Below are 24123 nucleotides of genomic sequence, written 5' to 3' on the forward strand. Positions count from 1 at the left end.
CCCGCAGATCAAACGTGCGGGCAAGACAGGGACCAGCGAAAATCAGGACCAGCACAACGCCACTCTGGGTTAGTTTGGGGATATCAGCGTAAAGACACAAAGCAAGGGCAGACGTGGCAGTGCAGAATCCTACGGAATCAAATGATGTGTTGGGGTAACATTTTGGGATTTTTCGGCGCGCCCCAGTGAAGAGAAAGACGCGTAGTACGCAGACACACAAAAAGTCTCGTCACATCTTGGTATCGGACGCTCGCCCTGATAGCAAGGTCCTTTGGGGCGACCACTTCCCCTTCTCGAGATTACAAAGCAAACCCAACGATCTTCACATTTCACCGTTCCTCCGGGCCAGACAGTGACGAACCCGTCCTGCCCCGTACAAATACCCTCTCTCCCACACGCTACTCGTTGATCCCCCCCCTTTCATCCCTTCACCCCACCCCCCGCACCTCCCCTCCCTCATCCCCCCTTTCTCTACCTCATCATCCCTCCCGCAACAGCGCGTACATACACCGCTATAGACCGCATCACGCGAGCGAAAATCGCAATCATGAGCCCCCCGAACGGCAACCCCGTTCACGGTGACGAGGAGCGCATTGCCCTCCGTCCACTTGTCCTCCAGTCTGGACCCCTCAGGGTACGCATTCATCTCATTTTTTCAGCGCATATACGCAAATTCTAACGCATATATGCACTTTTCAGATCTCCATACCCGTATCTGCAACCAACAATGATTGGCTCGTTGCCTCCGTGCTGCGTGAAGAATTCCAGGCCTCCTACCAGGCATCCGAGCAAGTTGCTGAAGAGTCGGAGCCGCCCAGCGCCCAACCCGAAGTCGAGCTTGTTGCTCAATTCCTCGCTTTCGTGGCCAATCGGGCCGATGACGGCAAGTTCTTTACCCTTTCTAGGGTCTGCGTGCTGCTCTCGGCCGCCAAACATTTCACGTCCGCTTATCTGGGTGCGACCGACATCCATTCGTTGACGGCAGAGTACGACCCCGACACCCGCGCGTCAGTGCTCACTGCCTACTACACCGGTATTGCGGCGCTTGAGCGTGCGCTTCCTGCCGAACAGGTCCCTAGGGGCCCAAAATCTACTCTTTTCGAGGCAGCCAAGAAGGGCGAAGCGCAGATCTACGGTCTCTTCGGCGGCCAAGGCACCAACGAGGTGTACTTTGACGAGCTCCAGCAGCTGTTCGAAATTTACGGGGCGTATGTGCGCGACTTCATCAGCACCGCGACGTACGAGGTCCTTGTTCCTCTTGCCGCCAAGGCTCAAGAGCAAGGCCACGCATACTACAACCATGGGCTCGATGTACTCGCATGGCTTACAGGTACCACGCCTCGCCCGCCGGTAGCATACCTCGCCAGCGTACCGATTTCGTTCCTCCTTATCGGGCTTACCCAGCTCGTCCAGTACCTTATCTCCTGCCGCGTCTTGGGGTTGCACCCTGGAGAGATGCGCAGCCTGATCAAGGGAGCAACTGGTCACTCCCAGGGTGTTGTCAGCGCGGTTTGCATTGCTGCGTCCACGTCGTACGAGAGCTACAATATCAATGTGGCCAAATCCCTCCGATGGCTTTTCGCGTGCGGTCTGCGTGGTCAGGAAGCGTTCCCGACTCTGACCGTGGAACCTTCTCTTGTTGCCGACTGCATCCAAGGCGGTGAGGGCACGCCCTCGCCCATGTTGGCGGTCACCGGTCTCGAGCTCAGCAAGCTCCGTCCACACATCGAAAAGACGAACAAGCACCTGCCGGAGAATTCTCAGCTTATCGTCTCCCTCAACAATGGAAGGAAGGCATTTGTCATCACCGGCCCCCCTCGTGCCCTCTGCGGTTTAGTCAATCACCTCCGCAAAGTTCGCGCTCCGTCTGGTCTTGACCAGAGCAAAATCCCTTTCAGCCAGCGCAAGCCTGTCTTCAGCGTGCGCTTCCTCGTTGTTGGTGTTCCCTACCATAGCAAGTATGTTATCGCTGGTGTCGACAAGGTCATCGAGCAGGACCTGGACGGCGAAGAGCTGTGGAAGGCAGAGGAGCTTGGCACCGCAGTTTACAACACGTTTGATGGTACCGACATGCGTGACCTGAAGACGTCTGTCACTCGCTCTCTGTGCGATCAGATTTTCCCCGACCCCATCTTCTGGGAGAAGGCATGTGATTTCCCTTCCACTGCAACCCACGCGATCGACTTCGGGCCTGGTGGCCTGAGTGGTATCGGCAGCCTCACGCAGCGGAACCTTGAAGGACGTGGCGTGCGCGTTGTCGTCGTTGGGAACAAGGCCATGGGCGCTGCGGAGCTCTACAGCTCTGAAAGCCTGCGCACCGCTGAGAAGTGGGAGAAGGCGTTCACGCCCAAGCTCGTCAAGACGCTCGATGGGCGTATCCAGATCGACACCCCCTTTTCCCGTTTGTTGGGCAAGCCGCCCATCATGGTTGCTGGTATGACCCCTACCACTGTCAAGGCCGGCTTCGTCTCTGCCATTCTCCGTGCTGGGTACCACGTCGAGCTCGCCGGTGGTGGGCACTACAACCCTGCTGCGCTGCGTGCCAAGGTTGCCGAGATCCAGGCGCAGATTCCGGCTGGTGTCGGCCTCACCCTCAACGCGCTGTACATCAACCAGCGCCAGTTCGGCTTCCAGTTCCCGCTCTGGCAGGATATGCGTCGTGAGGGTGTTCCCGTCGAAGGGTTCTGCGTCGCGGCAGGTATCCCCTCCACTGAGAAAGCGGCGGAGATTATCGGCGCCCTCAAGGCTGCTGGCATACGCCACATCGCCTTCAAGCCTGGTTCGGTCGACGGTATCAGACAAGTCGTCAATATCGCCACTGCGAACCCCGACTTCCCAGTCATCATGCAGTGGACGGGTGGGCGCGCCGGTGGTCATCATTCGTGCGAGGACTTCCATCAGCCTATCCTCTCGACGTACGGCATCATCCGCCAGCAGAAGAACATCGCCGTCGTCGCCGGGTCCGGCTTTGGCTCGGCCGAGGAGGTGTGGCCGTACATCACTGGTGACTGGAGCAAGGACATGTTCGGCGTTGAGCGGATGCCTTTTGACGGTGTCCTTTTCGCTTCCTGGGTCATGACTGCCAAGGAGGCCCACACGAGCGAGAGCGTCAAGCAGCTCATTGTCAAGGCTCCTGGTGTATCCGATGGACAATGGGAGGGCACCTACAAGAAAGAAACTGGTGGGATCCTCACTGTCAAATCCGAGCTGGGCGAGCCTATCCACAAGATCGCCACGCGGGCTATCAAGCTCTGGAAGGAGTACGATGAGAGTGTCTTCGCCCTCCCTAAGGAGAAGCGTATCCAGTGGCTCGCGCAGAACAAGGACAAGGTGATCGCGCGCCTTAACGCTGATTTCCAGAAGCCCTGGTTCCCTTCCAAAGCCGACGGCAGCGTCGTGGGCGATATTGGCGATATGACCTACGAAGAAGTCGTTCGCCGTATGGTGAAGCTCATGTTCGTCGCTCACCAGAAACGCTGGGTGGACATCTCCCTCCGCAACCTGGTCGGCGACTGGCTCCGCCGTATCGAGGAGCGCTTTGCTGGCGTCAACGGGCACGGCCCCAAGGCCTCTGTCCTGCAGAGCTTCACTTCGCTCGATGATCCCGAGCTGTTCCTCACCAAGTTCTTCGAGACGTACCCCGCGTCCAAGGAGCAGCTGGTCGCCTCTGAAGATAAGGCGTACTTCCTCGCCATCTCCCAGCGTGCTGGGCAGAAGCCGGTCCCCTTCATCCCTGTCCTCGATGCTTCCTTTGAGGTCTGGTTCAAGAAGGACTCCCTCTGGCAGGCCGAGGATATCGACGCCGTCGTTGACCAGGACCCTCAACGTGTGTGTATCCTTCAGGGGCCCGTTGCGGCCAAGTACGCAAAGCAGGCCAATGTTTCTATAAAGGAGATGCTTGGTGGCGTCGAGAGTGCCCTTATCAGTAAACTTCTTGAGCGGTACTACGCCGGTGATGAGAGCAAGGTGCCCTCTATCGACTATATTGGTGCTCCCCCTGCAGCGCATGATGCCAAGCTCCCTTCGCAATATGGCATCGCCGTCAGCCAGGAGGGTGAGAAGACGACCTACTCTGTTGGCAAGACTCTCCCGCCTGTCGCAAAGTGGCTTGATTTCCTCGCTGGCTCGGATGTTAGCTGGTTCTCTGCCCTCTTGCGATCCATCACCATCGCCCAGGACAAGGGATTCATCGACAACCCCTTGCGTCGTCTTTTCGTGCCTCGGCCGGAGCAGCGCATTGAGGTTATCCGCAAGGACGGGGCAATCTCCTCTGTCCTTCTGTACGGTTCCATTCGTAGCTTCGGGCCCATGCCCCACTCGTTCAAGGCTGTCGAGGTCACCTACGACCAGACGAGGAAGGTTATTTCGGTGATCATCAACGAGCTCCGTGGAAGCGTCTCGATCCCCCTCACGCTTCAGTTGAACTATCGGCCTGGCATGGGCTACTGCCCTATCCATGAGGTCATGGAGAAGCGCAATTGGCGCATCAAGGAGTTCTACTGGCGCCTGTGGTTCGGTGACAACGAGTCGCTGCCCACCATTGGCCTGCGCGACGTGCTGACTGGTCCGGATGTCAAGATCCAGGCTGATACTGTCGAGCGGTTTTGTGCGGTCATCGGCAACCAGACCGAATCGTTCAAGAGGGTCAGGAACAGTGAGATGCAGGCACCAATGGACTTTGCCATTGTCACTGGCTGGCAGGCTCTCATGAAGGCCATCTTCCCTCCGTCCATTGACGGTGATCTCCTCAGGCTCGTTCACCTTTCCAACGGTTTCCGCCAGGTGGAAGGGGCTGGACCGCTCAAGGTTGGCGATGTCTGCTCGTCGAAGGTCAGCATCGTTTCCGTCAACAACACTGACAGCGGCAAGTCTGTCACCGTCAAGGGCCATCTCTTACGCGACGGCCAGCCTATAATGGAAGTCACGTCTGCTTTTCTGTACCGTGGCCGTTTCGTCGACTTCGAGAATACGTTCGAGAAGACGGTTGAGCCCCAATTCGAGGTGGAGCTCACCACCGCCGCTCAAGTCGGTGTGCTCCTATCCAAGGAGTGGTTCCAGTGGGATGATGATACTGCGCCCCTGCAGCCCGGCACGACTCTGGTCTTCAAGACCGAATCCGAGGTATTCTACAAGGAGAAGGCCTCTTTCTCTGGCGTCCACGTCGTTGGCGCTGCCTACATTCGTAACCAAATTCGCGGACTTGTTCAAGTCGCCACGATTGATTACGAGAGTGGCCCTACGCAAGGGAACCCGGTCACTGCGTACCTGCACCGCCATGGCAAGCAGCTCGGCACTGAAGTCATGTTCGAGAATGGTGGATACGCCGTGACATCTGCCGAGTCGCCTTCCCTCTTCACCGCTCCCTTCACCAATGAGCCATACTCGAAGGTGTCTGGAGACTTCAACCCAATTCATATCAACCCATACTTCTCATGCTACGCATCTCTGCCTGGCACTATTACCCATGGCATGTGGTCTAGTGCCGCGACCCGCAAGTATGTTGAGAGCGTTGCTGCTCAAGGTCACCCAGAGCGTGTTCTCAGCTACAACGTCAACTTCGTTGGGATGGTCCTGCCTGGGGATGAGCTGAACGTCAAGCTCATTCATGTTGGCATGAAGGGTGGCAACATGCTCATCAAGGTTCTCACAACTAACGCGAATGGAGACAAGATAATTGAGGGCATGGCCGAGGTGGCCCAGCCTCCTACTGCATACGTCTTCACTGGCCAGGGCTCGCAGGAGCAGAACATGGGTGTAGAACTCTACAACAGCTCTCCAGCTGCCAGGGCTGTTTGGGATGCTGCTGACGCGCATCTCACCCATGTCTATGGTTTCTCCATCATTGACATCGTTCGCAACAATCCGAAGTCGAAGACCATTCACTTTGGTGGTATTAAGGGGCAGGCTATTCGCCAACGCTACATTCAAATGACGTATGATACCATGGATAAAGACGGTCACGTCAAGACGCTGCCTCTGTTCCCAGAGATCACAGATCGAAGCCTGGAGTTCTCCTTCAGCTCACCAAATGGCCTGCTGTTTGCTACCCAATTCGCCCAGATTGCGCTTGTCGTGACCGAGAAGGCCGCTTTTGAGGATATGAAGTCCAAGGGTCTGGTTCAGATGGGATGTCCATTCGCGGGTCATTCTCTTGGAGAATATTCTGCTCTTGCGTCCATCGCAGGTGTTCTGCCTATATCCGCTTTGACTGACGTCGTGTTCTTCCGTGGTCTTACCATGCAACGTGCGGTGGAGCGTGATGCCCATGACAGGTCCAACTATGCGATGTGTGCCGTCAACCCTGGCCGTGTTTCCAAAACGTTCAACGATGCCGCCTTGCGTGAAGTAGTGGACGTCATCGGTCATCGCACTGAACTCCTCCTCGAAATCGTTAATTTCAATGTCGAAGGACAGCAATACGTGTGTGCTGGCGAACTGGTGTCTTTACAGACTCTCACAAATGTCCTCAACTATCTGAAGACGGAGAATATCGACATCCCAAAGGTACATTACTACTCTACTTGTGATAGCAGATTCTGACGACCCTCCAAGCTTACAGAGAAGTTCTCTGTCGAGAAGGTGAAAGAAATGCTGGACGATATCGTCGATGAGTGCTTCAAGATGGCGAAAGCTCTTAAGGAGAAAGAGGGACATATCAAGCTGGAACGGGGATTCGCGACCATACCTCTCCCTGGTATAGATGTACCTTTCCACTCCCGCTATCTGTGGGCTGGTGTGATGCCATTCCGGGCGTATCTCTCCAAGAAGATCAACCCCACTCAGCTCGACCCCGACATGCTGATTGGCAGGTATATTCCCAACTTGATGGCTCAGCCATTTGAAGTCACGCGCGAATACATACAGAAGGTTTACGATCAGACATTATCCCCCAAGCTTGACAAGGTGCTCCGTCACTGGGACGAAGAAAACTGGTCGCTCCCTGAGAACCGACAGAAGCTGGCGTATACAATCCTGGTTGAACTGCTGGCATACCAGTTTGCATCTCCTGTGCGTTGGATCGAGACTCAAGACCTTATCTTCGCCCGCTACAAATCGGAGCGCTTCATTGAGATCGGCCCCTCCCCTACTCTCACTGGCATGGCTAGTCGTACCTTGAAAGCGAAGTATGAGACCCACGATGATTCTATTGGCCGAAGCCGCGTGATCCTCTGCGCATCCAAGAACATCAAGGAGATCTACTATCAGTTTGAGGATGAAGTGACGGAAGAGGCCAAGCCCACGACATCGGAGGGTCCCGCACCAACTGCCGCGACGGCGGTGGCAGCACCTGCACCTGTCGCAACACCCGTTGCAGCCGCTCCTCCCGCCGGCGGCGCGGCCGATGTGCCGGATGAGCCGCTCAAGGCCATCGATACGCTTCGAATCGTCGTCGCGCAAAAGCTGAAGAAAAAGACGGAGGAAATCCCTCTTAGCAAGACTATCAAGGATCTTGTTGGTGGCAAGTCCACCCTGCAGAACGAAATCCTTGGTGATCTCCAGCTCGAGTTCGGCAGCGCACCAGAAAAGGGCGAGGAGATGCCTCTCGAAGAGCTTGGGGGTGCACTGAACGTGGGCTACTCTGGCGCGCTCGGAAAATACACGAGTGGCCTTGTTGCACGCATGGTTGGTGCAAAGATGCCGGGTGGGTTCAACGCTACGGCGATCAAGGGCTACCTTTCTAAGTCCTGGGGTCTGGGCCCTGCTCGCTCGGATGCTGTGCTCCTTCTCGGTGTCTCCATGGAGCCTCCCAAGCGTCTTGCCTCCGAAGCTGAGGCGAAAACATGGTTGGATACTGTCGTTACTTCCTACGCTAAGCAAGCTGGCATCAACATGTCTTCAGGTGGCGCTGGTGCGGCTGGAGGGGCTGCTGCAGGCGGTGCCGTCATTAACAGCGAAGAGTTCCTGAAGTTCCAGGCCCAGCAGCATGCGTTCGCTGAACAGAACATACAGCTCTACATGCGGTATCTCGGCAAGGACTCCCGTGCCGGGGCCCGCTTGTACGATCAGGAAAAACAGAGCTCAGCCCTGCTGCAGGCCAAGCTCGATGCTATCGACAAGGAACATGGTGACGCTTATATCCAGGGCATCCAGCCTGTCTTTGAGCCCCTGAAGGCGCGCCATTTCGACTCTTCATGGAATTGGGTTCGTCAGGATGCCTTGGTGATGTTCTATGACATCATCTACGGTCGTCTCACAACTGTCGACCGAGAAATCACAGCTAAGTGCATTGCGATCATGAACCGCGCGGATCCTGCCTTGCTTCGTTACATGCAATACCGCATCGATCAAGTAGATGCCACCAAAGGCGAGACCTACCGGCTGGCAAAGGAGTTCGGCCAGCAGTTGCTAGATAATTGCAAGGAAGTTGTCACCGAGCCCCCCCGCTACAAAGATGGTGTGTGATTCATTAAATGTTTTGTGCTCTTATCTGATGCTCTTGCCAGTGACATTCCCTACTGCCCCTCACACCGATGTGACTGCCAAAGGGGATATTGTGTACTCTGAAATCAATCGCCCGAACGTCCGTAAGCTCGAAGCTTACGTCCAGGAAATGGCAAGCGGTGGACCAGGTATTCCAAAGAATGTCAACTACCAGAAGGTACACGATGATGTCACCAAGCTCTGGAATTTCGTGAAGTCGCAGCCAGAAATTGGCCAGGAGCAAAAGCAGACTATCAAGAACCTCCACGATGAGGTCGTACGCTCCCTGAGGAAGACTCCTGCGGAAACCAGGCTGCGCCCATCTGGCCAAAGAACACGCCGTTCTTCGTCGCAGTTCCTCCGCCCTAAGCTCTCATCGCCCATCACCACTTTGGCAGAAGATAGGGTGCCGCTTCTGCATCTCAAGCGCAAGGTCGGCCCAAACTGGCAGTACAGTAGCAACCTCACAAGTGTCTATATGGATGTTCTCACGGAGATCGCGACCTCTGGTACTACATTCAGGGAGAAAAACGCGCTGTTGACCGGAGTTGGCAAGGGCTCGATCGGCGTGGAAATTCTGAAGGGCCTGCTCTCTGGCGGCGCGCATGTCGTCATAACGACATCTCGCTTCAGCAGGTCAACTGTTGAATATTATCAAGATATCTATCAAAAAGTCGGTAGCCGGGGTTCTGCACTGACTGTAGTTCCGTTCAACCAAGGTTCTCGGCAAGACGTCGAAGCTCTCGTTGACTACATCTTCACGACACTTGGGATGGATCTCGACTACATTGTTCCTTTCGCTGCCCTTCCGGAGAATGGTCGCGAGATTGATGGTATCGACGACAAGTCCGAACTGGCTCACCGGATCATGCTGGTCAATGTTCTCCGCCTTATGGGCGCAGTTAAGATAAAGAAGGCCGTACGCCACTTCGTCACGAGGCCAACTCAAGTTGTGTTGCCTCTTTCACCCAACCATGGTCTCTTCGGAAATGATGGGTTGTACTCCGAATCGAAGATTGCCTTGGAGACCCTTTTCAACCGGTGGAATGCTGAAAGCTGGGGCGAGTATCTCTGCTTAGCGGGCGCTGTTATTGGCTGGACGCGTGGAACTGGTCTAATGAATGCCAACAACCTGGTTGCTCACAAGATTGAGGAGCACGGCGTGCGGACTTTCTCCGCGAAGGAGATGGCATTCAACATTCTAGGTTTGATGCATCCTATTCTCTTCGGCATCACCCAAGTTGAGCCCATCTGGGCCGATTTGAACGGCGGTATGGATCGACTTCCAGACATTGCTGATATCACTATGCGGATTCGTTCCGAGCTCAATGCCGAGTCGGAGCTGCGCAAGGCGGTCAACCGCGATACATCGGCTGATTTCAAGGTGGTCCATGGCGTGGAAGCTGAGCGACTCCATCAAACGGTCTCAGTAACACCCCGGGCAAACTTCAAGTTCAAGATGCCTAAGCTGGAGTCGCCGGATGCTTTCGCGAATCTCGCTGACCTGCGCGGTATGGTTGATCTCGACAAGGTCATTGTGATCACAGGTTTCGCCGAAGTTGGCCCATGGGGTTCCTCACGCACACGCTGGGAGATGGAAGCTCGCGGACGGTTCACTATTGAGGGTTGCATCGAAATGGCATGGATGATGGGATACGTCAAGCATTTCGATGGGCGTCTGAAGAACGGCCAGCTTTACGTTGGTTGGGTCGATGCAAAAACAGAGGAGTCTGTCGATGACAAGGATATCAGGGGCAATTACGAGAAGGACATCCTGACTCACGCTGGCATTCGTTTGATTGGTAAGCCTGACTTTTATGTGTTCTTCAGTTGGTCTGACATAGTGTACAGAGCCAGAACTCTTCAAGGGTTATGACCCGAAGAAGAAGATAGCCTATCAAGAGATTCAACTAAACTATGACCTGGAGCCCTTAGAGGTTGCGGAGGCGGATGCTGCGAAGTTTAAGCATGAGCACGGTGACAATTGTGATATCTGGGAAGCAGATGGCGCTTGGTTTGTCAAGGTGAAGAAGGGCGCTCGGATCCTCATACCGAAAGCCTTCCATTTCGATCGTCTCGTTGCAGGCCAGATTCCTACCGGTTGGGACGCGGGTCGTTACGGGATTCCTCCAGACATCGTGGCGCAGACCGACAGGACCGCGCTCTGGGCTTTGGCATGCACTGCAGAAGCGTTGACCATGTCTGGCTTCACCGATCCATATGAGCTCTACAAATACGTTCATCCTTCTCAGGTCGGCACCAGTCTTGGAAGTGGTATGGGTGGCGTAGAAAGCATGGCAGCCATGTTTAAGGATCGCAAAGAAGAGAAGGACGTGCAGAAGGATATCCTCCAAGAAACGTATGTCTCCATTTGATCAACTGCAGTTCCCATGCTTACCAGAACCTCAGCTTCATCAACAGTGTTGCTGGTTGGGTCAACCTGCTCTTGCTCTCGTCGAGTGGGCCAGTAAAGATACCTGTTGGAGCTTGTGCTACTGCTCTCCAATCTCTGGAAATCGCTTGCGATAGTATTTTGTCTGGCAAAGCGAAGGTTATGATTGCCGGTGGCTTCGATGACTTCAGCGAAGAAGGCTCCAACGAGTTTGCTAACATGAAAGCCACAAGCAACGCTGAAACCGAATTTGCCATGGGCCGTGAGCCGACCGAGATGTCCCGCCCAACGACGTCCACTCGGGCTGGGTTCATGGAAAGTCAGGGCACTGGTGTGCAGGTCGTCATGAGTGCTAAGACGGCTTTGGAGATGGGCGCCAGCATCCGTGCTGTTGTGTCGTACACAGCCACCGCAACGTAAGTTCAGCTCAATCTGCAGTTAGGTTAAAGCTGACCCTCGTGTAGGGACAAGCAGGGACGATCCATCCCCGCCCCAGGACGCGGTCCCATCTCCCACGCTCGCGAGATCTCGCCGTCAAAGACGTTGCCTCTTCTCGACATCAAGTACAGAGCTAGGCAGCTTGCGTTCCGTCGTCAACAGATCACGCAGTGGCTAGAGAACGAGCGTGCTGTGCTCAAGGAGGAGATTGCACTGAGGCGCGAGTCCGGCGAAGAGGTAGAGGACGGCTTCGTCCAAGAACGCGTCGCCTTCATTGAAGAGGAGGCTGCTCGGCAAGACAAGGAGGCCCTGGGGACATTCGGCATGTTGGACGGGTTCGACCCTCGCATTGCCCCCCTGCGGCGTGCCTTAGCGGTATGGGGATTGACCGCCGATGACATTGGGGTGATCTCGATACACGGAACAAGCACTACTGCCAACGACAAGAATGAGTCGAACATCTACGACGATCTGTTTGGTCACCTTTCACGTACGCCAGGGAACTGTGTTCCCGTCATCGCCCAGAAGTACCTGACAGGTCATCCGAAGGGTGGCGCCGCCGCTTGGATGCTCCAGGGCCTTATACAAAGTATCGAGTCTGGCATTGTTCCAGGAAATAGGAACGCGGACAACGTGGACGCTGTGCTTCGCAAGTTTGAGTACCTGATGTTCCCTTCGAAGTCGATCCATACGGACGGCATCAGCGCCGGTTTGTTGACCTCGTTCGGGTTCGGTCAGGTTGGAGGCCTCGCCCTCATTCTCCATCCTCGTTATCTGTTCGCGAGCCTCGCCCCTGAGCAGTATAAGGACTATGTGGACAAGAATCGTATTCGCGCCATGTCTGCTTACAAGGCTATGAGCGAAATGATGATTACCAACTCCTTGGTGAAGATCAAAGACCATCCGCCCTACACTGAGGAGTTGGAGACCCCAGTTCTGCTTAACCCTCTTGCTCGTACTGAACGCGATGCCCTGGGGGGCTACTCGTTCACTGCTAAGCAGCTTCCCAAGAAAGCTCCTATCGATGCTGCCAACGCTGCTACGCTCACCGCGGCCCTGTCCCAAGTGTCTGATGTCAGTGGAGTTGGTGTGGATCATGGTACGTAATATCCTCTCAGAGATGCCTTGCATTGATCCAAATACGTAGAACTAATCTCGGCCGTTCCTTCATCGAACCCGATGTTCGTGTCCCGTAACTTCACGGAGCAAGAAGTCAGTTATTGCCGGTCGCAGCCTGATCCTGCCGCATCCTTTGCTGCTCGCTGGGCTGGCAAGGAGGCTGTCTTCAAGTCGCTCGGTGTTGCTTCCAAGGGTGCTGCTGCCTCAATGAAGGACATCGAGATCGTCTCCCAGGCCACTGGTGCCCCATTGGTTGTTCTGCACGGGGATGCTAAGGCTGCCGCCGATGCCAAGGGCATTAAAACGGTGCATCTATCCCTGAGCCACTCTGAGGTACGTTGTATATCCTGTGCATCACAACAGTTACTGATCTACGATCACAGACTGCTGCCCTTGCATTTGCTCAAGCCTCTTCTGCGTAATCCGTCACGAACTGTCTCTACTCATGATTCCAGATGGTCTTACCAATCGTTCATCGTTCATCCTTTCCTTTTAGGCTCGTATCCTTTTACGCACGTAACTGTAGTACTTCGCATGACCATAGAGTTTCCTTTTCTCGTTTCTCTTTCCATTATGAACTCATTCTAGGTGCTCGACATAGTATAGAAAAGCAAATTCAATGTTGCGTTTACGAGCAAAGTTTTGATCGTCCCGCTTGTCCCCGAAAAAGAGAAATCACATGCTGGACCCCACATCCCCGGTCCGGCTACTTGTATAATACCGAATCTCCCCACCTTCACCTCTTTCATTATCCCCACCATGGCTGCTTCACGCTCATCACCTCAGGCTTTCGTCGTTGCATCCAAGCGTACCGTACGTTGCTCAGGTCGAACGCATCTTGTTCGCCAACTGATCACGAATACAGCCCTTTGGTACCTTTGGTGGAAAGCTGAGAGATCATAAGGCCTCTGAGCTGGGAGGTTTCGCGAGCAAGGCAGCACTGGATACGCTCCCAAAGGATGTGCAAGTCGATTCAGTGGTGTTCGGGTGTGCCCCCTTCTCCCACACCCCAATTGCCCGTGTTGACCCTTTCCGAGGAACGTTGTCCAAACTGACACATCGGGTGCCTACCTCGCACGTCACGTCGGACACTATGCCCACCTACCTGTGACAGTTCCCGCTTTGACACTGAATCGTCTGTGTGGTTCGGGCTTCCAGTCCGTGATCACGGCTGCTCAGCAAATCCAGCTCGGAGAGTCGAACGTCGTCCTCACCGGTGGTGCGGAGAACATGAGTATGGCGCCATACACGCTCCATGGGTCTGTGAGGTGGGGTACGAAGTATGGTGTGGACCAGAAGCTGGTAGACTCGTTAGCCGCGAGCTTGGTAGACCAGGTCACGGGAGACCGTGGACATTGGAAGCCCACGCCCATGGGTGGTGTGTTCCTCCCTCCTCCTGTGCGAAATGAGGATCCTGATTATATGCGCATATAGTCACCGCAGAAAACCTCGCAAAGAAGTACGGTATCAGCAGAGCGGACTGTGATGCGTATGCACTGCAGTCTCAGCAACGTTGGGCTGCGGCGCAGGAGGCCGGCGCATTCAAAAATGAGATAGCGCCAATGGAGATTACGCACAAAAGGACGTCTACGGTCTTTGACAAAGACGAACATCCCCGTCCAAGCAGCACTCTCGAATCCCTCGGAAAGCTAGGCCCTGTCTTCCATAAGGAGGAAGGTGTCGTGACTGCTGGTAACTCCTCCGGCATCGGAGATGGCGCAGCTGCCAATGTCGTCGCCTCCGAGGACGTGGTGAAGCAACACAATCTCAAACCGCTCGCACGCATCGTCTCGTGGGGTATCACCGCTTGCGAACCGACAATCATGGGCATAGGCCCTGTCGAAGCCATCAAGATGGCGCTGTCTCGCGCTGGCAAGAACTTGAGCGAAATAGGCATCATAGACGTGAACGAGGCCTTTGCAGCTCAGTTCCTCAGCGTCGCTAAGGGACTCGAGCTTCCCATGGACAGGACGAACATGTTTGGCGGCGCGATCGCCCTGGCCCACCCTCTGGGTGCGAGCGGAGCGAGGATCGTCGCGAACTTGGTCCATAACATGCAGAGGCTGGATGTGAAGTATGGCCTGGGCGCAGCATGTATCGGCGGCGGGCAGGGGATCGCCGTTCTATTGGAGAAGGTGTAGTACTGTTGCTATACTAACCGGTCGCGGCTGCGGTTTAATATGCAAATTGAGCATTGAACAACACCGTGAGATCGGATCCCGAGGATCTGTTGACATCGTCGACGGTGCTCGACAATATTGTCGACCCACGGTGACCAGGAACTGGAGGATGTGATACTGGAAAAAGCAATACTTCGAATGAATTGCGTGCGTTTTCCTTTGATGAGGCTTGGTAAGGTCAGTGCATAGAGACTTCTATGCGCTGGCTGTTCCCAAGGAACAAAGATGAATATCTTCCACACCGCTCCCTCCGCATGAACGACTGCCGAAGGGTAATACACCATCACAGATGCTCAACTCTATTAGAAGGGTTTGTCAGGACTTCATCAAGCAAGAAGATGTTGCTAGAGTACATCAATTAGCGCCCATTGATGAGGGTCCCCCCACCGCCTCCACCACGAGGTCGAAGAAGCGTGGGGTTCATCTGAAATCCGTCTTCGTCTCCAACCATCAACCGGGGACGAATCCCTTGTTCTTCTATGCTCTCAGCAATACTTTTTTAGACGTTCTAGCCCCATCTATGGCACTTCCATGGGTTAGAAATTGAGTTTGAATAGTCGCCAAGGCTGCCCGACCCCGCATCGGACGCGGAAGTTCTCGGCCGAGAACCCCACCCTTTTCTTTCAAAGCGTATTTAAGTGACTCTGTTCCTCTCTTGAGGCATTTCAAGCCTCGCAAGATGTCCTCACTGCTCGAAGAAACTCCTCTCGACAAGGCACTTTCCTCTGCGCTCGAAAGGAGGCGGAAGAACGGATCGCTGCGCACGATCGCCGAAGATCCGCCGACGGAAACCAAGGTCGATTTCTCGTCGAATGACTACCTCGGCTTGAGCCGCAACCCCGAGCTACGGCAGCATTTCCTTGACTCTCTCCAAAAATCAGAATATATTCTCGGATCTGGCGCTTCTCGGCTCTTGGATGGCAACTCTGCGGACCACATTGCCCTCGAGAAACGACTTGCAAAGTTCTACGATGCGCCGGCCGCTTTGCTCTTCAACTCCGGCTACGATGCCAATGTTGGTATTTTTTCCGTCCTGCCACAGCTTGGAGACGCCATCATCTACGACGAACTCATTCATGCTTCTGTGCACGATGGTATGCGGGCATCCCGAATCCCGAAAGAGCTCCGGATCGCCTTCGAGCACAATAATGTGGAGAGTGTTAAGGACATACTAGCAGCCCTCCTCGCCGCCAACCCTCCATATCTCACCGGAGAACGAAGCGTATTCGTGGCTGTGGAATCGCTCTATAGTATGGATGGAGACTTTTCACCTCTCGCCGATATCGTTCGGACGGTGAAAGAGTTCTTCCCGGCAGGCAACGGCCACGTGATTGTAGATGAAGCCCACACAAACGGATTAATCGGACCAAAGGGAAGGGGAGTCGTTTCCCACCTCGGTTTGGAGAAGGATGTACTTGTAAGGCTAAACACCTTCGGTAAAGGGTTCGGAACTTCTGGAGGTCAGCACTTTCCTCAGGTTGTAGTGACTTACTGAGCCCTGTCGTAGCTGTCGTCCTGGCCTCCCCTCTCATTCGTAATTTCCTCCTCAATTACGCCCGACCGGTCATCTACACCACAGCATTGGCTCAATTCAATGTCATCTCCATCAGTTGCACTCTGGATTTTCTGGACAAAGGAATCGGTGAAAAGGTAATTAATCAAATGGTGTTCCCTGTGCCCGAACTCAAGAGTTTCTTATCAGCTCGCGCATCAGATGACCGATATCTCAAATTATTGCCGTCAATCCATATCAAAGTGTCTCGCACAGTACCCATCAAGTGGAATTGCTCTTGTTCCATCGGAATTGGTTGGTGGCATCGCGTCGCCCATTATACCTATCATCGTTACCCCTCCCCTCCCTCTCGCTCTTTTCCTTCAGTCACGAGGCTTTATGGTCCGACAAATTGCAGCCCCGACAGTTCCCAAGGGTTTGGAGAGAGTACGGCTATGCGTGCATGCCTCCAACACAAAACAAGAAGTGGACGACATGATACAAGTGCTGGACGAATGGATGAGGGAGCACTTTCCAGAGACGCCGAAGGCGAAACTATAGCTTGTACCTCAGTTGTTTGGTTGAATGGTTGCTTCTGTACGCGACGACCTCATAATAACACGGCGCGTACGGCAAATGAAGAAAACAACATTGACGAGTCGTAGACAGTGGACGTAGACAGTGGACCTAGCTATGACTCTAAGAGCGGGAGAAATGTGGAGCATTATACAATGGCAGGTATCCCTCGTATCATGCAGGAGAAGCATGCACAGCCAACCGATCTATAAGGGAGACACTGAAAACCGGGAGATACCGTACGAACGGAGACGCCAGATCACATGAAGTCGTCCTTCTCCTTGCCGAAGTCGTCCAAAGACTCGTCGTAGGCAGAGGTGTCGATTCTACCAGCTTTCGCAGCACCGAGAATGGGCTTCGCAGCCGCCTTAGTCTTTTTCTTCCCTGTCTGTGTCTTCTCCTTCATTTTCTCGTTTGAAAGCGTAGTCAGTGCAGTGGCTGCCCGTCGAACGTCCACGTCCCTCAACGACTGCGCAATCTCACGCACATGCAGCTCAATGAAGGTGGCAAAAAGTGGTTTGGACTCGTGCGGCTTGATGAGCCGTTCGTATATCAAGGTCGAGAGCTTCTGGAAGTCTTCTTTCGTCTTGGGATTCGCCGTCAAAATCTCGTGTAGTTCGGAAGGCGCCGCGCCTAAACAGGGGATTGGACAACATCCCGCAGAATACCGGCGATCAGACGCACCTTGCCCATTTACTGCGCTTGGTCCACCAAGCAGGTCGGCTGCATTGTTGAGATCGGCCGCCAATTCCATTTCTCTTTCCAGCCTCCGCTTCTCAGCCTCATCAACCTCATCATCGTCAGCATCACTGTCCAGCCCATTGGCGGCTCGCGCAGATTTGGCAGCCTCCTTCTGGGCAATTTTTTGCTTGAGGGTGCCCTTTTTTTTCGGTGGAGCGACGGGAGCAGGCGTAGGTGCAGCAGATTCCTCTTCGGAAACATCCCAGTCATCCTGTCATCAATGAGATGTGCAGCCAATGGATTGGACGAGAAGTAGCGTACTGCAACGTTGTCGTCTTCTTCCTCCTCTTCCCATTTAGACTTCTTATGCACTACGGGTGCCTTGGAAGCAGGTGCCTCATTGTCCGATGCGTCTTATGCGGTTGCTTAGCAAGATTACGGGTTCAGAGATGAGATTGGCCCACCCCAGTCTGACATTGTCGGTATTTCTGCAACGAGAGCTCAAGAGCTAGATCAATGTGAATTTCAACAACAATGTGCGGTTTAAGTGACAGCTGTAGAGAGGAGCGTGTCTAGACGGATTGATAATCTCCAGTAACAACTCGAGGACAAACCAGTGTAAGAGGAGAAAATGTATGGTCGCCTGCATCGGCGATGATAATATTTTCAATACGGTCAGCACAGCCACTCCCCTACACGAGTTGGCGAGGTGGTTGTTGCGAGGTGACAGCATGAAGTATATCCAAGAAGAGATTATTAATGCAACGATGCAATGTAGATATACACATGAACACATAAGATGCTCTACTCATCCTCTCCGCTCTCCTCACCCTCACTATCCACACCAATCACACCTCCACCCTCCTTGTCCTTCACCTCCCTGCCCGCATCCTTTAGCTTCTGGCTGAATGTCTTGCGCACACCAGGGTTCAACCCAACCTCCCAAAGCTGGAGCTTCGCTTTTGATCCAGCGGCAGCCAGCGTGAGGGGGTCATCTGGGGACCATGTCACAGAAAAGACTTTGCCCTGCAGCGTGTTAATGATTCTCCTTGCGGGACTGTCACCAAGACTATACGTACGACACCTAGCTCCCGACTTGTCACCAGACTGATCTCCCTCTTGCCCTCTTCTGGCTCGTTGATGTTCCACACTTTGATCATCTTGTCTGTCCCTCCTGTCGCGAGGCATCCCCGGATATGCGGATTGACGTCTAGCGCAGACACAGCGCCGTCATGTGCGGACAGCGTGAATTGTGCTGGTGATGGCGACGAAAGATCTGTAGGTAGTGTGCGAGCATCGAAATTTAAAACAATCCCATTCTCCAGGGAGACGTAGAACCGGTTTGCGTCCCACGGGTCCCAGCGGAGAGCCTCCACATCCGCACCAACGATCGCACCTACGCCGGCTGTTGGCGCCCGCGAGTCGAAAATCCTAACCGTGCGATCATAACTTCCCGTAAGAATCACGGTTGGCTCTAGTTGGTTCCACTCCACAGCCTGCACCTTATCTTTGTGCACTTCTAAGCTGCGTATTGCCGGGTCTGTTGATGGCCGGCTCAGATCCCACAGCTTGACCGTCCTATCCGCCGAGGCGCTCGCCAGCAATTGGCGATGTGTTTTGTTCCAGGACAGGGACAGCACTGCATCGACATGATGATCCGAGGAAGTCGTCCTTGCTTTCATTTTCTTCTTCTTCTTTTTCCCTGTCCCTACCGGTGTCGGAACATGTGCGGCGGTTTTATCAGGCCGCCCAAGCAAGGCATCGGGATAGAGGGAATCGAGAGTATCCAAGTTCCAGATCTCGATTTCAGGATCCATAGTACCGACAGCAATGTAGTTACCTCGGTTGACTGTAGTGTCGGAGGATGAGGTGGAAGAGGAGGCGACGGGGAACTCGAGCCATTCGAGGCAGAGCGGGAAGGAGGGCAACATGATGTCGTGATGAACGTAGAGAGATTCTGTTGTCTCCTCATAAATATAGATCTCAAGTTGAGAAATTTCGTCTTCGGTTTTGGCGACAACGAGCACATTGTCCGTTGGGAGGACCTCGAGCTCTTGCCGTTCGTCTTCCTCCGGATCCTCTTTCAGAGTGATGTAGGGGTCATCCTCGTTGTCGGGGTAATACGAAAGTCCCTTGATATTGCTGAATGGACCTGCTGCAACAGACTTGGACTCTTGATCGTAGTCTTCCAGGTGGTATATTGACATGTCATTGGCATCTGTGGGTACCTCATCAACATCCATTTTTGTGTCGTCCGCTTCGTCGGCTGCGACATTGACTTCGAGCGGCTCACTGTCCGGACCCCATTTGAACAGTTTCAACCAAACAGTAGGAGGAAACTCACTCTTCCCAAGCCTCGTCCTCATCACTTAGATCTCCATCAGTCTTCTCTGCATCCCACTGCTCCACCTGTTTACTCGCTTTCGCCAGCTCCCTTCTCGCGTCCTCGATATCGATGCGGGCAAGCTTGCTGACACGTTCAAGCTCTGCCTCATCGAGTTTATATTTAGTTGGGTGTCTTTGGGCGACGCCCCGTGCGACCCAGGCTGTCGCAGATATCAGCGACGCCATGGAGGAGGGTGATGGACCGAAGGCAGCTCTTGCAAAAAAAGTGCTATAGATTGGTTCCGCCAAAGAAGCATCATAGGGACCCGTGCTCCGTCTGGGCGCCTAATTAAAATGTGGTCTTTCCGCGGGGTTGGATTACAACAGCACTTTCATTTGTTACACGAGCATACAGTATCCTACGCTCTTGCGTCGAATACAACAACATGTGTAGCGTACAAGAATTTGCGCCAGGATTCCGGGTGTATCCGATTTACATGTCAACCTCAACAAACTCAAGTTCTGGAGACTGGTCTCGTTGGTGGTCCTCATGTCTCGCCAATGCTTTGTTGAGTTCCAAGCCCAGTTGGAAAACCAGGGGCACTGGCACCGCGTTACCAACCAGACGATAAATCTATTGTATCAATTCAATATCGCCTTTTTGCAATGCGCTGGGATGGATACTTACGTCGTCAACGCGGTCCTCTTCAGACACAAAGTTAAAAGAGTCAGGAAATCCTTGCAGACGAGCGTTCTCTCGTGCTGACAGTACACGGTATTGCTGTACAATGTCGGTTACATCCCGGTTTAATATATTGAACAACATACTGAGTAGTGGAGTACACGCGTCATCCGTCCTCCAGGGCAGATTGTGGTCACGACGGTTTGAGCCGGCTTGGAGGCGTACACACGTGCGTATTTCGCATCCCCTGCGGATGCGTGTTAACATAATTATGCGTACAAAAGGTTTACTTACTGTTCGCGTTCGTGTTTCCAACTACGGCCCCATGTGGATGTGCTACATCTGCTGGGGCTAAACGTGGACAGTGCCCTACCATCGAGATTAGTGCTAGTACTAGTACTGCTCCATGTTGAGAGCGACATACATCTCCAATCGCATCCTTCGGGTATATCACGCTCTGGTTCAGGTGGAGGTATATTGCAGATTTTGATGGTGCTAGTCAATACTGTCCTTCGCTGGGAAATAGCGCTGCGATGCCATACCTTTCAATCTCTCTCACACTCCTGCTTGAAGTAACATGATGTTCAACTTCCTCGCAATCACCACGGAGCATTCTTTGATATGCGGTTCGAGCGGGCCCTGGGTACGGTACTGGATGCACATATCCGACTGCCCTCCGACTATTGTTCTTGCTGACAGCCGAGACCCGTTTCTCTTCCGTGCGAGGTAAATCTTCGTCTGGCCTGCACGCACCACGTGCATCCCTGTCATGTTTGGTTAACGCATAAACGTGAACGATCAAAAGGACGGACCAATTCCAATGAAAAGGGGGAAGATCACTAATAGCATCCTCAACCGTCACGGCCGGATACGGTGCACCGCCGTCCTCATCTCTGCTATTGCTTGTTTTCTGATGCCACGTATGAGTGGGAAGGGGAAGTCCGGAAGGACTTCCCCGTGCCACGCTGCCCAGAATATTGCACGACTGCGCCCTTGGGGGGCTCCGTGCTGCCCCGCTTGCAGTACTTTGAAACGCACTTGATATCTGGATGAGAATCAGCGTCTCGACTAACCGACATACAGGTATAACTTATCCACGCTGCACCAAGAAGCTGACAATGAGTTTAGCGAAAGCATTCTCGATATGTTCCTCGTCCCCGGTTTCGTCGCGTACCGTGCTACTCATCTTGAGCAAAGGTGGGACATTCTCAAGGAGCACAAAACGTGGGTGCAGAAAGTCCACGTAGGAGAGGGCGTTTCCAATCAGACTGTTTCGGCTGTCCAAAGCACTTGCGAATGGGTTCAGCCTCGAGAAGCCTTGGCTATACAGCATGAGTGAGATACAAGGATTCGGTGAAGAGAGTAATAACGGACCAAGGCGGTCCTCCTATGATGATGTCGACCTCACCAGGTCGTGGGAGGTCTGGACAACGCTCTGTCTTGCTGTTGAGCTGAAATAACGGTGGTGGATGTTTTCCTTCAGCCAGTTCAATAGCCCTTCTCAACACAGCATTTGTGTCTTGCAGGATGGCGGCTACGTCCGGAAAGTTTGTCCTAGTGGCACCGTCAGCAGGTGAAATACATACCAGTGGAGACTACCTACTTCAATGTTACATGCGCGCTGGGGTATGCATCAATGGCCCATTTTGTAACAATACACCCTGCCTGCTCGAGTCCAAGACTCAGCCCACCGGCACCATGGAAAAGGGCCAAACATTTCAGGGGTATGTGTGGATTGGTTGCACCTTGTTCTGTTCTGTTCTTGCATGATGGTTTAGTACACTGCCTAAGGTCGTCCGGTTTCAAGGGAACGAGATTTTTCGTACAGATGTTAATAGCCGGGTTGGCGATACGGGAAAGAAACTTGACGTAGAACTGGTTTTCTTGATACCTGAGCTCATCCTCCAACTTGCAGAATTCCCTGTAATGTCGCACGACACAATGCCCACAGAGCACATTTTTGCTCAATCTGTATGACACTCTCGAAGCATACAAGTGACGCTGCTCGAAATCAGAAAGTTGAACTCGTAGGAATTTCAGTCGACATACTGGATCCCTCTCCCCTTGCTCTGAACGGTCCTCGGAGGCTGCCTCTAAATCATCATATCGACCAAAATGTTGTACGGTAACACGTTCCATATGTCCTGTTTTCTCAAAATTCATCATTTGACCAACTCGAAAAGGGTGGGGTATGTCATCCTTTTGAATACCACGGAAATAGACGAAGTCGTGAAGGTGATACTCTGAAGATGGTCTCTGCTTGTTCCGTTCGATCTCGCTGGAATTCATGCCCCAGAGACCATCCTCCTCACCCCTGGCAGGGGCTTCAACAGATTCACTAATTTGATCCAAGAGCGAGGAGTCAAACGGACGGAGAGAGCTCGACGGCCCAGTTTGTTGCTTGCCAGTCTTGTGAGTAGGATGTAGCAACCCTAGATGGGAAGCCAGTTCTTGAACCGAGTGTGTAAAACAAGGATGAAAGTGCTTCCCAGTACGGCCTAATCGCGATGTCAAGGGTTTAGACATCACCCTTGTACGAAGGCTACTCCGCTGTAATCTTTTCGATGTTGATGATTTCCGTTGTTTGGGATATAGTTCTGGCAGCGCATCCTAAGCGTCTTCCCAGCCACCTTCTGCAGCATCCTGAATAAGATCTTCTACAACATAACGGTTACTTGACATCTGACTTTGTTTGTCAGCTTGTTAGAAGTAAGGAGTGAGGACATGATCCCCACCGCATTGGAGACTTGTTCAAGTGTGAATCGTTCTTCATTCAGACGTACAGCACCACCGACCTCTGTCTGAGGAACATCGTTCAGAGTCAAGTCAAAGTTCCGCAAACCAGCTTGAGTGCTGAGAAGCGCCAAGCGACATAAGTATCGTTGCTCCCAAAAACCATCATGATCCTTCTTGTATTCCACTGCAGGGCGATCCAGAATGAGCCATGAATACTGAGTCTTGAGCCATATCAATCTATCCATCATTTCATATTCAAGATTTGGACAAAATCGTAATAATGGCTTACGGTTGTAATGGATCTGTTTCAAGATAGTAGAGGAATATTGCGGTCGACACAAACTCTATGCCCTCTTCCGCTGTTTCCGGGGTGGTTGCGTCCTCAAACTCAGCGAATTGGCCGTAATCGTCATCTTCGACAAACATGGGCCGGATATTTCCGAAAATTCTCAGTGAGGATTCCTGATCCTCCAAGCTAAGCAGGGACGCCATCATCCCTTGTGCAGCTTCGTCGAAACAATAAAGTTATCGAGAACTCGTATAGGAAGGGAGCCCTCCGCCAGATCAGGCATTTCTTCCTCTCCCTCAAGAGATAATTCTTCGGACTCCACCGTGCATCCATCAGGAATAGTAAAGTAATTAGCAGCCAATCAGTCGATCAGAGATGGGGATAATCAGTAGAAATGGCGCGCACCCTTCGGTCTCTTATTAGGGTACGTTAACCCCGTGTCTTCGGCAGCCTTTTGGGCATCGCTCACTCCCGGTGTTAATGAAAGCCTAGCCAAAGGCGAAGATAAATGGCTGATATCAGAATGGGATCGGTTTTCTTCCCAATCAAGTTCGGGTGTGCCCTGTTCCAACAATATTTATCAGTGATACACTCGGACATTTGCGCGGGGCCTGACCTCGATTACTTCGCTCAGTTTCCTTTTGTGCGAGGGACTCAAGGCGTCTTGGGACGGAGACTCCAGAGCTGCCAAAACTGCCTTAATATACGGCAAGTTAATGGCGTAAGGATTGCTCAAAGTATGGACATCGGCGACTGGCAGGGAAGCGCTTAAGTCAGGAACAACACCAGTAC

General features: G+C 53.3%; 6 protein-coding genes across 6 annotated transcripts; 3 read left to right on the forward strand and 3 right to left on the reverse strand.

Moving 5' to 3' along the window:
* Window positions 1–466: 466 nt before the first annotated feature.
* On the forward strand, window positions 467–13005 carry DACRYDRAFT_20576 (fatty acid synthase). Its single transcript, XM_040771993.1, has 9 exons — window positions 467–634; window positions 700–6504; window positions 6553–8395; window positions 8445–10223; window positions 10273–10780; window positions 10831–11229; window positions 11278–12350; window positions 12399–12703; window positions 12754–13005. Exons 1-9 carry the CDS (start codon window positions 548–550, stop codon window positions 12790–12792), a joined length of 11838 nt encoding a protein of 3945 aa, XP_040631916.1. The 5' UTR covers window positions 467–547; the 3' UTR covers window positions 12793–13005.
* A 124-nt stretch (window positions 13006–13129) lies between these two features.
* On the forward strand, window positions 13130–14567 carry DACRYDRAFT_76062 (acetyl-coenzyme A acyltransferase 2; the record flags this gene model as incomplete). Its single annotated transcript, XM_040776176.1, has 4 exons — window positions 13130–13183; window positions 13236–13357; window positions 13408–13748; window positions 13805–14567. 4 exons carry the CDS (start codon window positions 13130–13132, stop codon window positions 14509–14511), a joined length of 1224 nt encoding a protein of 407 aa, XP_040631917.1. The 3' UTR covers window positions 14512–14567.
* A 454-nt stretch (window positions 14568–15021) lies between these two features.
* DACRYDRAFT_76065 (PLP-dependent transferase) lies at window positions 15022–16603 on the forward strand (the record flags this gene model as incomplete). Its single annotated transcript, XM_040776177.1, has 3 exons — window positions 15022–16010; window positions 16058–16200; window positions 16253–16603. The coding sequence occupies exons 1-3, from the start codon at window positions 15230–15232 to the stop codon at window positions 16601–16603; spliced, it is 1275 nt and encodes a 424-aa protein (XP_040631918.1). The 5' UTR covers window positions 15022–15229.
* Window positions 16604–16877: 274 nt separating this feature from the next.
* On the reverse strand, window positions 16878–17776 carry DACRYDRAFT_104915 (translation initiation factor eIF3 subunit; the record flags this gene model as incomplete). Its single annotated transcript, XM_040767996.1, has 4 exons — window positions 16878–17251; window positions 17303–17570; window positions 17621–17712; window positions 17764–17776. The coding sequence occupies 4 exons, from the start codon at window positions 17774–17776 to the stop codon at window positions 16878–16880; spliced, it is 747 nt and encodes a 248-aa protein (XP_040631919.1).
* Window positions 17777–18048: 272 nt separating this feature from the next.
* Window positions 18049–19887, reverse strand: DACRYDRAFT_76068 (WD40 repeat-like protein). Its single transcript, XM_040776178.1, has 3 exons — window positions 19644–19887; window positions 18379–19591; window positions 18049–18325 (listed from the first exon to the last, which is right to left on the reverse strand). Exons 1-3 carry the CDS (start codon window positions 19868–19870, stop codon window positions 18104–18106), a joined length of 1662 nt encoding a protein of 553 aa, XP_040631920.1. The 5' UTR covers window positions 19871–19887; the 3' UTR covers window positions 18049–18103.
* Window positions 19888–20005: 118 nt separating this feature from the next.
* DACRYDRAFT_20582 (S-adenosyl-L-methionine-dependent methyltransferase) lies at window positions 20006–24123 on the reverse strand. The gene is made up of 16 exons (XM_040771994.1): window positions 23948–24123; window positions 23332–23893; window positions 23102–23279; window positions 23042–23052; window positions 22796–22988; window positions 22356–22738; window positions 21910–22307; window positions 21681–21860; window positions 21401–21628; window positions 21119–21351; window positions 20849–21070; window positions 20731–20763; window positions 20601–20675; window positions 20453–20553; window positions 20313–20405; window positions 20006–20258 (listed from the first exon to the last, which is right to left on the reverse strand). The coding sequence occupies exons 5-10, from the start codon at window positions 22830–22832 to the stop codon at window positions 21165–21167; spliced, it is 1413 nt and encodes a 470-aa protein (XP_040631921.1). The 5' UTR covers window positions 22833–22988; window positions 23042–23052; window positions 23102–23279; window positions 23332–23893; window positions 23948–24123; the 3' UTR covers window positions 20006–20258; window positions 20313–20405; window positions 20453–20553; window positions 20601–20675; window positions 20731–20763; window positions 20849–21070; window positions 21119–21164.

This window comes from Dacryopinax primogenitus (genome assembly GCF_000292625.1).
Source record: "Dacryopinax primogenitus strain DJM-731 SS1 chromosome Unknown DACRYscaffold_3, whole genome shotgun sequence".
In the NCBI taxonomy this organism is placed as follows: Eukaryota; Fungi; Basidiomycota; class Dacrymycetes; order Dacrymycetales; family Dacrymycetaceae; genus Dacryopinax; species Dacryopinax primogenitus.

Bases quoted from the DNA above. Each gene is read 5' to 3' on its own strand.
- DACRYDRAFT_20576 (XM_040771993.1), top strand. From the start codon at position 548: ATGAGCCCCCCGAACGGCAACCCCGTTCACGGTGACGAGGAGCGCATT. The intron at 6,505-6,552 runs GTACATTACTAC...CGACCCTCCAAG, and splicing joins AGAATATCGACATCCCAAAG to CTTACAGAGAAGTTCTCTGT. The intron at 10,224-10,272 runs GTAAGCCTGACT...CATAGTGTACAG, and splicing joins CGCTGGCATTCGTTTGATTG to AGCCAGAACTCTTCAAGGGT.
- DACRYDRAFT_76068 (XM_040776178.1), bottom strand. From the start codon at position 19,870: ATGGCGTCGCTGATATCTGCGACAGCCTGGGTCGCACGGGGCGTCGCC. The intron at 19,592-19,643 runs GTGAGTTTCCTC...GGGTCCGGACAG, and splicing joins GAGGACGAGGCTTGGGAAGA to TGAGCCGCTCGAAGTCAATG. The intron at 18,326-18,378 runs GTACGTATAGTC...AACACGCTGCAG, and splicing joins CAAGTCGGGAGCTAGGTGTC to GGCAAAGTCTTTTCTGTGAC.
- DACRYDRAFT_20582 (XM_040771994.1), bottom strand. From the start codon at position 22,832: ATGTCTAAACCCTTGACATCGCGATTAGGCCGTACTG. The intron at 22,308-22,355 runs GTATGTCGACTG...GATTTCGAGCAG, and splicing joins AGCAAGGGGAGAGGGATCCA to CGTCACTTGTATGCTTCGAG. The intron at 21,861-21,909 runs GTAGGTAGTCTC...CGGTGCCACTAG, and splicing joins AGCGCGCATGTAACATTGAA to GACAAACTTTCCGGACGTAG.